Here is a 13431-nt window from a genome sequence, read left to right as displayed (position 1 = left end):
CATTAATTCTAGTACTCTCATCCTCTGCGTTGTGTATTTATCTTCAAAATATTCTTATATGTGTATTATACATATTGCATCCAAATTGTGCCTGTTTGATCTGAGTGGAGTGACAGATCTTATAGCTCTCTTGACTGGCAATTGAACAGGAATTGATGATTGATCCCTAACTTTCATTATCAAATCATCATCATATCATTATATATCATCATGTCATATCATTCCATTGTGCGTATCCAGCAGTTTTTCGACGTGATCCCAACTAGTGAGAAGCCCCTGGGGGACCAGGAGTGGTACCATGGGGCCATCCCCAGGACCGAGGCCCAGGAGCTGCTCAAAGAGCAGGGAGACTTCCTGGTCCGGGAGAGCCACGGCAAGCCTGGCGAGTACGTCCTGTCTGTCTTCTCAGAGGGACAGCGGAGACACTTCATCATCCAGTTTGCAGACGTGAGTTCTACTTGTTCAGTTCTGAATAAACTAAAGGTGTTTCTTAGCCTGGTCCAAGATCTGTTTGAGTCATGTTTGGCATGACAAGGAGTTGACATGATGGCACAAACTGATCTGAGACCAGGTGTTTGTCTCATTGCAGAGCCACTAGGTTTCAGCAGTAAAAGAGACAAAATATAAAGGTGTAGTCAGGTATATTTGATGTGATGTGTGTCAGCCAATGGTTGCTTTGTGTCTGTTACTAAGATACAGAGACGAGAGATCACAGGCACCTTGGTGGAAACGGAAATTAATTGGCAAGGAATTCTATGGTTGATGTGTATTTAATTTAATTTGTTCAGATGACAGCTACTAGTAATTGCTTGTAAAGTTGTTTCCGTAACACAAAAGATGATGATTCGAAAAGCTTCCAACTCAACTTTGTAATTAATCAATCCCATGCTCTCTGCCTCCTCTTTGTCCACAGAACCAGTATCGTTTTGAAGGCACTGGCTTCCCGACCATTCCTCAGTTAATTGAACACCATTACACTTCAAAGCAAGTTATTACCAAGAAGTCTGGGGTGGTGCTTTTAAACCCAGTCGTCAAGGTAAAACATATTTCTTCTCCTATCTTTGTTCATACACCCTGTGATTCAGATCTAAAGTCAATGAGTGGTCTCACAACAGGGTTGGGAATGTAATTATTGCTAAAGCCATCAAGCTGTCATGGAGGCCTTTAATCACACTGTGAAACTCATCAACATGCTTAGGTTGTTCATTATCTTGTGGTGTTTGTGGCAGGAGGCTAATTGATGGTCAGGAATAAGCCCTTCTGACATCAACTAAATATTTTAGTTTGAATCAGTAAAGTGCTGTGATCACAGTTGAACAACTTTTTGTTGGAAGTTCTAACTATACTCTTTTTTTTTTAAATCAAACATAAAAATAAAAAATAAACTCCAATGTATTAGAATAGAGCTTCTCAGACGGTTACAATACCAGTTACAATACCAGGTTGTTCTCTTTTGAATCACAGTGATCATACTGTGCTCCAGAAGACGCCTTGCTATTTTACCCATTGACAATGGTAGTGATGGGGAAAAAATATGTGTAGTAAAATATCAGGTTATTATTTTTGACAACCTATATCGTATCGTTTTGACAATATGGCAATATAATTTTTGCGCTGGTTGGCTGTACCTGCACCAGAGCTCCAGTATGTTCTCCATATTCTTTTTAAATAAGGATCCAATTTGCTTTCAGCACTTTTATTTCCATGACTGATCAAAACTTGTTTTCTCATGGCTCTCATCCCTCAGCAGCAGACATATGGTGAGTGATGCGATTGGAACGTCGAATCGCAGTAAAATCACAGTATTGTATCGCAATACATATAGAATCGTGAGAATCGCAATACATATCGTATCGCCACCTAAGTATCATGATAATATCGTATCGTGAGGTCCCTGGCAATTCACTGCCCTAATTGACAGTATTAACTCCTGGTTTCCAGACCTGTATGATGTTTTTCAAAACACATTTCTCATGTATAATAGTGCAAATGTCTTTTTAATATCCGCTCTGTGTTGCAAAAATAGGCCAACACTGTCAATAGCCAGGTTTAATCATAGAGAAGACCTCGAGTCCTCTTCAGCTAGCCTGCTGGTGATGAACATAATGGTGTTTTAATTGCCTCAGCCATCACCAACACGGGGCTAATGGTTGTTGTCATTACTACTGTAATGGATCTGCTGAAGCCTAGGAATAATAAGTGTTTTTAAATGCTCTTTCTTCAAGCACTTCATGGCAAAGCGGTGAAATTTGACCATTAGGCACCACCTCGCTCTTGGAAGAATGCGATTTGGATTTGATCATTGTGTTATTGGATGAGACTGGCCATTGGAATGTTATGTTGAGCTGGGCCAAAGATGGAAAGACTTTGAAATTATTTTCCCTTCTCTGATGTTTTTGAGGCATCAAGGTCTTTTGTGGTTGATTTTTTTTTTTGTAATTGTGCCTCGGATTATAGTAATTCTGAATATAAAGTAGTCGGTCGGTGCTCCAATGTTACACAGTAGCTTTTGTATGGTTTTCATTGTACTGTTTGTGGATGTTCTGTGTCTTGTGTTTACAATTGCCTATGTTTTGTTCCATCTTTTGTAGGATAAAAAATGGATACTCAACCATGAGGATGTTACTCTTGGAGAGCTTCTTGGCAAAGTGAGTGATTTTAGATATCCTTTTCATTTTCACCACATCTGTAGGACAGATATTATCTTGGATTAGTTTTGACATTCATCATCATTGATGTCAATATATGTTTGATTACACCAACTTCTGTTACTGTATCTCTGTTTTTCTTTGTTCTTAGGGCAACTTTGGTGAGGTATTTAAAGGAACATTGCGGGACAAGACTCCTGTGGCAGTCAAAACATGTAAAGAGGATCTTCCACAGGAGCTGAAGATTAAGTTCCTATCAGAAGCCAGGTTAGATGACAAAATCACATTTTTATTTGTCACATGCGCCGAATGTCCTAGTTCCTATCGAGCCAGGTGAGAGGATCACATGTCCCAGTTCCTATCAGAAGATGAAAATGTCTGCTGTCAATCATTTGCAGGTCCCATCGAGTACCTTGAAACGTCTGTTCACTCATCTAACATTATTTCACTTCACACGCTTTTAATCTGGTGATTAGAGATTTGACAGTTATGTAATTACCTCATACTGGTACTTTCTTGATCTACAGGATCCTCAAACAATATGACCACGCAAACATTGTGAAGCTGATAGGCGTTTGCACACAACGACAGCCTATTTACATTGTGATGGAGCTAGTGTCAGGTAAGTCCAGTAGCATAACTTTTTAGGACTCAATTGTAGTGTGCAATTTCCAAAGTAATTGTGTTTACAACACTGTGTTACAAATGTGAATATACATTTTATATCCTATTTGAAGGAGGGGACTTCTTATCGTTTCTACGGAAGAAGAAGGAAGACCTGAAGACCAAACAGCTGGTAAAGTTTTCATTAGATGCTGCTGCAGGAATGGCTTACCTCGAGCTCAAAAACTGCATCCACAGGTATGGAGATCTTCGCCTTGTTTTAGCGTTGTCAACATCAATCTGAAATATTGTATGTTTGTTCTTCTCCATAGAGTATTCCAACTAGGGCTAGGCGACATAGCCAAAATATCATATCACAATATTTGTTCAAATTTGTGATGGTATTTTATGTTTTTTAATATTAAAAGTTCTAAATATACTTGGAGTAGTTTATAACCCTAGGGTGGCAACACAGCAATTGTAAGTGATTTCAATTTGGCTTTCTTCATTCTCCATATACAGTTCATTCCAACTTCAAACAAAAATCATGTTCAGTGTTTTCCTCAATTTCTGCATTTCCTACACTTTTGTTATCATTTCCACACGTTGCCACGCAGGGCTGCATGAAAAGGACAAAAATCTAGGCCTAGTTAATTTGTGAACTGTTGGAATCGTGGAAATATAATGATTATTTAAATTTTATAGTTGGAATATAGTGGGCAGCACCTTGAATACATTGTTGTTTGACATGAGAACGAATGAATAAAACAGGGATGAATTATTGAGAGGGAAGGAACCAAAGTGTTTCCAGGGGAATCTAATTAGATGTTACATTGCATGTTTTCTGTCCTCATGTAGCTAGCTAACATATGCATGCTTCGCTTATAGAGAGAAATAGTAATGGCATCTTTTTGTAGGCCCTAACTCAACCATGGCTCGTTGGTCAAAGCCTATGGGGAAATTAATGGAGTTTTTGAATAAATAGGGGTGTGAACGCTAAAACGTTTAAACAAAGTTGGGATCCTTAGTGTTAAGAAAAATCCCTAAACGAAAACAATGTTTTTTTTTCTTCACTTAATTAAAATCAGTTATCACAAAACATTATTTTCTTGTTATAGCCAAAAGGCTATAAAGGCCTGGGGAAGTTGTGTAATTCACATAAAACCAGAGAGGAAGAGACTACTTGGTGTATTTGCAAGGTTTGTAAAACAAGACATTGCGAGATGCAGATTACCAAAACATATGAGCACGCTTTTGCCTTCTGCCTCTCTCTCCTTTACTCTGGCTTGCCTGCTCTGTCTCTTCGCTAAGGCTGCAAGTGTGTGTTCAGTCTAGCGGTCATACATATTTAATAGTACCGTTATTCTGCATTGTAAATTGATGTGGAATCTTTCGAAGAGTCGGCAAATTTTCTGTTATCGTGTTAAAGGAAAACCCGATGTTGCAATTTAAACGGTAAGCAAAATTGTCCCTTTGTCACATCTCTAGTGGTAAACACAGGCTTAGGAGATATACGTTTTGTTCTATGAGTTCATCTTCATCAGCTAACGTACATTTTTGTGAATTTTGAAGCATTTATGTTCTTAAAAAAGCACAAAGCACACCAATGCTTCATAAAGATCACGTTAACTGACTGATATTATCTCATAGAACAAAATGTATAAGATCTCCTAAGCCTGTGTTAACCTCAGACCTTATTTTGGGGGTTTATCCAAAAAAACTATTCTTTGCCCATAGGGATGGCTGAATGAACCAGAGGTAACTCATTTCCGAGTTTTAGGACTAAAAGCTGGCGAACTCTATTCCTCTCTGATTTAGACGATGCCGTTGCACAAACAACATGCTTGTCTAGACCTACACCAGCACTGGTACCAAAGTTTGATAACTAAACCAAGATAGACCACAGCCCGTTGTTTCAAATGGGAACACATAAGTCATAGTTGGCAGAGCCAAGCACGAGCTTGCGAGATCCTATTAGCTCATTGTAGCGTACATTTGCATATTTCTTTTAGGGAACGCCTACTCTGAAGAACGCGTTCTGGACTCCTTCTCGCCATGGACTCCTTCTAAACATCGCCATTTTTTTTTACTTTAGGGTAAAGTTGACAACTTAGTCCACTCTGTTCGTAACAGATTCTAGTTTTGGGAACAGAACTGTGTTGAGATCAAATGTTTAATCGAAATCCAGCATCTCCCACTGCCTGACACTTGGCTTCGTAGAAACGCTAAGCGGATACATATACATCCGGTGAAATATCTGTTTACCATGCTATATTAGCTAGCTATGTTTTCTGATTCTCTAAGTACATTTAGCAAGCTAGCTAGCAAGCCAGCTAATGAACAATTAGTGGCTAACACAATTGATTTTATCCACAAGGCACAACTTGCTAAGAAAAGACAAACTAGCAGACGGTAGTTTGCAGGCAGTAAGGTACACAAATTAATAGGGTAACTATAGAAAGCTTGTGGTAATCAGCATTGTTGTCACCAATATCTTGTTGCATCTATCTGACCATGCAGACTGCAGAGTGAATGGTAAGAAAGTGTTCGTGACTCCGTGGTTGAGCAACCACATGCTCTCCCTGAGTGACGGGGCAGGGCTTGGTGTGGGAAGCAGGAGGACAGGTAGAAAAGAAGACTCAAGTAGAAAACGGAGTAAAAGATAAAAACGGACAGAGTTGCATATCACATTTAACAAACCAAACATTGAAATACCATTATAGATGGTAAAGTAAAAGCCCAAACCAGTCCATGCATTAATACTGGTATGTAGTAAAATACGATATACAGCCCTAATTCCAACAAATAGCCCTATCTGTCTAATGTTCAAGAGATTGCTCATGCTTTGAATAGTATTTCAGTTAAGTTCTTATTTTTACTTCTATATATGACACACAACTTCATACATGAAGCTATTCTTAACCTAGCATGAAGCCTACTAGGCTGGTCATGGCTCACGTCAACACCATAATCCCAGAATCCCTAGTCCCACTCCAATTTGCATACTGCCCCAACAGATCCACAGATGATGCAATCTCTATTGCACTCCACACTGCCCTTTCCCACCTGGACAAAAGGAACACCTATGTGAGAATGCTATTCATTGACTACAGCTCAGCGTTCAACACCGTAGTGCCCTCAAAGCTCATCACTAAGCTAAGGACCCTGGGACTAAATACCTCCCTCTGCAACTGGATCCTGGACTTCCTGACGGGCCGCCCCCAGGTGGTAAGGGTAGGTAACAACACATCTGCCACGCTGATCCTCAACACGGGGGCCCCTTAGGGGTGCGGGCTCAGTCCTCTCCTGTTCACCCATGACTGCATGGCCAAGCACGACTCCAACACCATCATTAAGTTTACCAATGACACAACAGTAGGCCTGATCACCGACAACGATGAGACGGCCTGTAGGGAGGAGGTCAGAGACCTGGCAGTCTGGTGCCATGATAACAACCTATCCCTCAACGTGATCAAGACAAAGGAGATGATTGTGGACTACAGGAAAAGGAGGACCGAGCACGCCCCCATTCTCATCGACAGGGCTGTAGTGGAGCAGGTTGAGAGCTTCCAGTTCCTTGGTGTCCACATCACCAACAAACTAGAATGGGGGTAGTGCCTTTGGCTAAGCTTCCTACCATCCAGGACCTTTATACCAGGCGGTGTCAGAGGAAGGCCCTAAAAATTGTCAAAAACTCCAGCCACCCTAGTCAGACTGTTCTCTCTGCTACCACGCGGTACCGGAACGCCAAGTCTCTAGGTCCAAAAGGCTTCTTAACAGCTTCTACCACCAAGTCATAAGACTCCTGAACATCTAATCAAATGGCTACCTGGACTATTTGCATTGTCCCCCCCACCCCCATTTTATGCTGCTGCTACTCTCTGTTTGTTATCTATGCATATAGTCACTTTACCTCTACCTACATGTACATATTACCTCAATTCCCTTGGCTAACCGGTGCCCCTGCACATTGACTCAGTACCGGTACCCCCTGTATATAGCCTCACTACTGTTATTTTTTTGTTGCTCCTTAATAATTTTTATATTACATTTATTTATTATTCAGTTTATTTTAGTAAATCATTTTTTCATAACTGCATTGTTGGTTAGGGGCTTGTAAGTAAGCATTTCACTGTAAGGTCTACACCTGTTGTATTTGGTGCATGTGACAAATAACATTTTATTTGATTTACTAATCTAACTGAATTTAAACCCCATGAAATGTCTTCCCCTCTGTAATGCCAGAAGGCCCCCTAAAGTAAGATATGTGAGGGGACAACATGTATCTCTCTCTGCTTAATGCAGTTTACAACACTGTCACCTTTGATGGTAACACACCAAGCCCTGAGCCATATCTCTCTATCCAGGCCAATTTGAGATTGTGTTTTCGGGTGAAAACTAGTATTTCCAGCAAGGCAGACAGTCGCAAGAAGAGAGAGAGAGAGAGGTGCTGCAGCTGCAATCAGTCTTACATTTATCTCAGCACAGCGGGGCTATCAAATCATCTCCGGTGCATTGCTCTTACTTATCTCACCGGGGCCAGTCTCCCTGAGTGACAGCCTAATTTAGCCCAACTCTGTGGCTCGGTGCCGGCAGTCAGCAGAAATGACAGGAGAAGCGCTTTGAAAGATACCGGCGTAGCTGTAGGCCTCTTCTCACAGAGGGGCTGCAGATGAGAGCTATGAAATTGAAATGGGAGGGATGCAGGGTGCAATGTGTCCTGCGAGTGTGTACACATGGACGTCGCACCCACGCATATACGGGGCATACACACTTTCACATACTTACACACACAACCCTGTAGTGTACACACACACACACATACCGGGTCATCCCAGCCACCTGCAGCAAGGCCAACCAAATCTGGTGGATTACTTTTGTCTCTGCAAAGTAGAAATGTTCACATGATCAGATTACAGACAGTATGGTGACCTTAACATGGACAGTGGTAGTGGAGCTCCCCATCTGTTAAAAATAGGGTTGGTTTTAGGTGTCCTGATTGCCTACTATTTCAGTCATTTATTTCATGGCATATTGTTAATATGAAAATGTTAATGTCCTTGATGAGTATTTTTTTTAAACTTTTTTTTAACTTAACACTTATTTGTCTTAAAACTGCAATGTTGGTTAAAGGAATGTAAGTAAGCATTTCACTGTAAGGTCTACACCTTTGTAATCGGCACATGTCACAAATAAACATTTGTCGGAGGAGGATGGAGGGAGAATGGAAGTGAAATTATATTATTATCCCTCCCCCTGTCCATCCTTTAGGGATCTGGCGGCTAGGAATTGTCTGGTGGGAGAGAGCAACCTGCTGAAGATCAGCGACTTTGGGATGTCAAGACAAGAGGACGATGGGATCTACTCGTCGTCTGGCCTCAAACAGATCCCCATCAAGTGGACGGCTCCAGAGGCTTTGAATTATGGTAAACTGGAGGGCCTTTCTTTTTCACCAATTTCTTTATCAAAGCTCCAAATAGATTTATAGGTTAACGGCAACATAGGCCTTACCCCTCAAAGGGTAACTACTGTAGAAATAACTCTCAATAACCATGTTCTTTTGGGAGTATATGATTTGTAGCTCTGCAGGAGGTAGCATAGTTTGATCAATTCTTCTTGATGACACAGCATTTCTTCTTCAATACTTGATGGCTGAGACAGTGGGGTTGTGTTTGGTCGTTGTTCCAGGGAGATACAGCTCGGAGAGTGATGTGTGGAGTTTTGGCATCCTCCTATGGGAAACGTTTAGTCTAGGAGTGTGTCCTTACCCAGGGATGACCAACCAGCAGGCCAGAGAGCAAGTGGAGAAAGGTAAGAAGACATCCCTCCAAGGGTTCAGTGTTGTGTTGATCTCCCTTATTGCCAGCATATCTCTATTAGCCTGGTAGCCAGATCTGTTTGTGCTTTAGCCAACTCCTCTGTTGCTTATTGTCAGGCCAGAAGACAGGTGTATGTTTTCCAGTATTTTTTTTAACCTCTTGACAAGCTCATTCATAAGTGAACCCTCCCTCAGTCGTCAACAGATTGTACCTTACGATTGTTCCTGTTGTGAGGGTCTTGCTAATGATATAAGACGGCACAACACTACATGGCCAAAATTATGTGGACAGCCATTCAAATTTGTGGATTATGCTATTTCAGCCACATCCGTTGCTGACAGGTATTAAATTGAGCACACAGCCATGCAATCTCCATAGACAAACATTGACAGTAGAATGGCCTTACTGAAGAGCTCACCTTTGCAACAAGTCAGTTTGTCAAATTTCTGCCCTGCTAGAGCTGCCCTGGTCAACTGTAAGGGCTGTTATTGTGAAGTGGAAACAGAACGGGATCACCTAGCACGTAAAAATCGTCTGTCCTCGGTTGCAACACTCACTACTGAGTTCCAAACTGTTCCAAACTGCCTGTGGAAGTAACGTCAGCATAAGAACTGTTCGTCTGGATGAGAGAACTCAAAGGATTACTTTAAGGGGTTGTCTGTCTCATTTTGCATTGGAGTTGGCCCTATAGAGACAATTACTTTAACTACAAGAAGTCATGAAGAGAACTGCGTTGGATGGTCATTTGTTCTCTAAACTTATACCCCTGATTATACTGCCTCGATCCATCTTAGGAAATTAAGTGACATTTTCCCTCTGTCTGTCTCCCCCCCCCCCCATCTTAGATTACAGAATGTCCTGTCCAACAAAGTGCCCTGAGGAGATTTACAAAGTCATGCAGAAGTGCTGGGAGTACAAACCTGAAAATCGGCCAAAGTTCGCCGATCTTCAGAAAGAACTGGCCTCGATCAAGAAGAAATAGCAGCCTGGTAGGGGAAGGTGGACCAGGTCATGTCATCACATCCAGGGGATCACCCCCTTACAACCTGAGAGAAACACCACAGAACGTTACAGCCTTGATGCTACTTGTCGTGATTGTACTCACGATGTATACTTTGTCACAAAATCACTGTGTTATTTGCCTAGGCAACTGTTTTGAGCCATTATCAAGGAGAGAGATCTCTGCTTAGCTTGGATCATTGTCAAAATATGACAGTATTATTTTTTTTAAACCTGGTGTTCCTTTATTTCTGTTCCTTTCTCTTATTGAACCTCTGCAACTAAAGGTGTTTTGAGACATAACCACGCAAACATGTGTACAATAGATACAATTCATCATGCTCCATTGCACTTCTGTCGTTTTGCTATTGGTCATCACTCGGGCATAGCCACGATAATGAGAAATGTCACAATTTCTAGTTTTTTTTTTTAGGGCCCTGAGTTTGGTCCTGTTAAGGTTAGATGAGTAATATGACTTGAAAATGCAAAGCAGTCTGGTGCTCCGTGTAGCCGTGCAACGTCTAAAAAAGACTGTCTAGATGCACTCCGTAGCTCATTTCAGTCTTCAGAGACAGATGGGGTTTGAGAACCAGTTCCTACCCAAGGACGTAACAGTTTATACCTAAGGGTATAGTGTCTGTTTTTGTCTCGAGCTTGACTTTTCAACATTCAGCAAGAAGTTTTTTCTTCTTCCTGTGAAGTCTTATTGTGATGTGACAGTTTGATTTGAGATCTGTGAATCATTTCTGTCCTAAGATTTCGTAAAGTATTCTCTTTTTGCCCACTATTTAATGTAGAAAACCTTTGAGTAAAACATACAAGGATAAGTGCAATTTGTGACACCCTTTTCCTATAATTGTTTGGGCTTTGTAATGTAGAAATATTGCAATAAGGCCATTTATTTAGAATTAATATAATTTCACTTAGAATTATTAAATGTTTCAGACCCTCCAGAATGCTGACTATTTTCTACGTTTTGGTCTCTGTTGTTACAAGCTCAATACTCATAATTTGAGAATTAGAATGTACCATAACTGTACTATCTGACTTGAAATGTGAATTTAGCATTTTGTGTCAAAAACAATCCGCTTTTACATAGCTACGAGAGTTTTAAGGAGCTCCATTTTTCATGTATTCATTTTTGTGGTATTTTTTTACTTCCATTTAAAAAAAATAAAACTACTGTTCTAAATCGTTGATAGACATGCATTCAGCAATGAACAGTGAACTTGTTTTCATTAAGTATACTTCGGGCCAGGAGTTGTATCTGACCATGCGACATGACCAAGAGAGAACTCTGGGGCCTAGTCTATACCTATGGTCTACAGTTTTCCTGGCAAGGTAATTCTCCGGTCCCTAATATAGTATATTCGCTATTCCAGCCACTCCTGTATGATGTAATTTCTCTGAGGGTGCCATGTTGTTTCTGTCAACCAAGCTCCTTGCCATTTGTGCTGATAGCCCAAGCGTGTCTTCAAAAGCATCTTCTGTGAAGTAACACGTCACATCCATCCATCAGTTTCACTCCTATTAGAATGATGGAACTCTTGTCTTTCAAAAAACATTCCTCCTGTATTTTGTAAATACTTGTAGATGCTATAACTTGTATTTTATGCAAATGTAGGTCACATTTTGTGTGTTTCTCTATTGGAAGTGTTTCTTCCAATGATTTATTCGATAAAGAAAACATTTTCTATGTTTTGCTTCTGAATCTGCATGATTGTTTGTACATTTTTTAGTATATGTATAAAAGATTTTTGGAAAAATCCTCTTTCCTATCCATTATACAATGTCTCCTGCTCATCTATCCTGTATCCTCATCTTACTGTGTCACAAATTACACCCTATTCCCTATATAGTGCACTTATATGCCAAAGGTAGTACATTATATGGCGAATAGGGTGTCATTTGAGACACAGGCTTTGGTTCGTTGACAGGAGTAACAGTTATTTTCTTCATTTCTCCAGTCAAATTACCTCCTGATATTTAAAGAAATGTTTTGCAACCTAGTAAGAAAAAGGTGTAGAATGAATAGGCGAAGGGAGCTTACATCTTAACTACTGGTTGATGAGCACAAGATATTTCTGTTTAACACATTTGAAAAGCATACACCTTTTTCAGTAACTCTTATTTATTTGAAACACTTAAATAGTATGAGTATTTTATATTAATTTGTCTCCTGTTAGTGTATTAAAATATTTGCCAGTTTTTTGTTTTTATAGAATTTGTTCTATGGTTAAAATTGTTTTCTATTTTTATTCTTCTCATGCAAAGTGACAGTCTAGATTTCCCCATGAGTAGTTAAAAATCTGCTCTACATTACTGGCCAATACATGATACAGACCATTATTACACTTGTGTTGAATGGAATTGTCTTTGTCACTCATTTGTTTTTGAGTGAAAGTGTATTTAAGCTTCACAATTCAATGTGAAAGTATTGTGCTGCATTAACGTTAGCATTCCGGTATGTACTCCAAGACCAGCTTCACAGCATTTGAAGGTGCAGTGCCTTCGAAAAGTATTCATACCCCTCAACTTTTGACATTGTTACGTTACAGCCTTATTGTTTAATGGATTAAATAAATCCTCTCAGCAATCTACACACAATAACCCATATTAACAAAGCAAAAACAGGTTTTTACATTTTTTTGCCAATTATAAATAAACAACTTATTTACATAAGTATTCAGATCCTTTGTTATAAGACTTGAAATTGAGCTCAGGTGCATCCTGTTTCCATTGATGATCCTTGATTACTCTACAACTTGGAGTCCACTTGAGGTCAATTCAATTGATTGGACATGATTTGGAAAGGCACACAACCGTATATAAGGTCCCACAGTTGACAGAGCAAAAACCAAGCCATGAAGTCGAAGGAGTTGTCCGTAGAGCTCAGAGACAGGATTGTTTCGAGGCACAGATCTGGGGAAGGGTACCAAAAATGTCTGCAGCATTGAAGTTCCCAAAGAGCACAGTGTCCTCCATCATTCTTAAATGGGAGAAGTTTGGAACGACCACCACTCTTCCTAGAGCTGGCCGCCCGGACATACTGAGAAATCGGAGAAGGGCCTTGGTCAGGGAGGTGATAAAGAACCCGATGGTCACTCTGACAGAACTCCAGTGTTCCTCTGTGGAGATGGGAGAACCTTCCAGAAGTACAACCATCTCTGTAGCACTCCACAAATCAAGCCTTCATGGTAGTGGCCAGATGAAAGCCATTCCTCAGTAAAAAGCACATTACAGCCCGCTTGGAGTTTGCCAAAAGGAACCTAAAATATTCTTAGACCATGAGAAACACAATTCTCTGGTCTGATGAAACCAAGATTGAACCTTTTGGCCTGAATGCCAAATGTCACGTCTGG

At 40.4% G+C, this 13431-nt stretch overlaps 1 protein-coding gene across 1 annotated transcript in view; it reads left to right on the top strand.

The window, feature by feature from the left end:
- LOC120044955 (tyrosine-protein kinase Fer-like) overlaps positions 1–11270 on the top strand; it is a 29286-nt gene extending 18016 nt beyond the window's left edge. The window contains exons 11-19 of the mRNA XM_038989719.1: positions 241–447; positions 914–1036; positions 2592–2648; positions 2800–2915; positions 3176–3270; positions 3386–3509; positions 8523–8677; positions 8940–9062; positions 9916–11270. Of these exons, the coding sequence (XP_038845647.1) occupies positions 241–447; positions 914–1036; positions 2592–2648; positions 2800–2915; positions 3176–3270; positions 3386–3509; positions 8523–8677; positions 8940–9062; positions 9916–10052 (1137 nt within the window). The 3' untranslated portion in view covers positions 10053–11270. The remainder of the gene's footprint in view (positions 1–240; positions 448–913; positions 1037–2591; positions 2649–2799; positions 2916–3175; positions 3271–3385; positions 3510–8522; positions 8678–8939; positions 9063–9915) is intronic.
- The last annotated feature ends 2161 nt before the right edge of the window (positions 11271–13431 follow it).

Source organism: Salvelinus namaycush, chromosome 3, assembly GCF_016432855.1.
Source record: "Salvelinus namaycush isolate Seneca chromosome 3, SaNama_1.0, whole genome shotgun sequence".
Taxonomy (NCBI): domain Eukaryota; kingdom Metazoa; phylum Chordata; class Actinopteri; order Salmoniformes; family Salmonidae; genus Salvelinus; species Salvelinus namaycush.
Note: the sequence above shows the minus strand (reverse complement) of the source record. Positions and strands in the feature narration are given on the sequence as shown.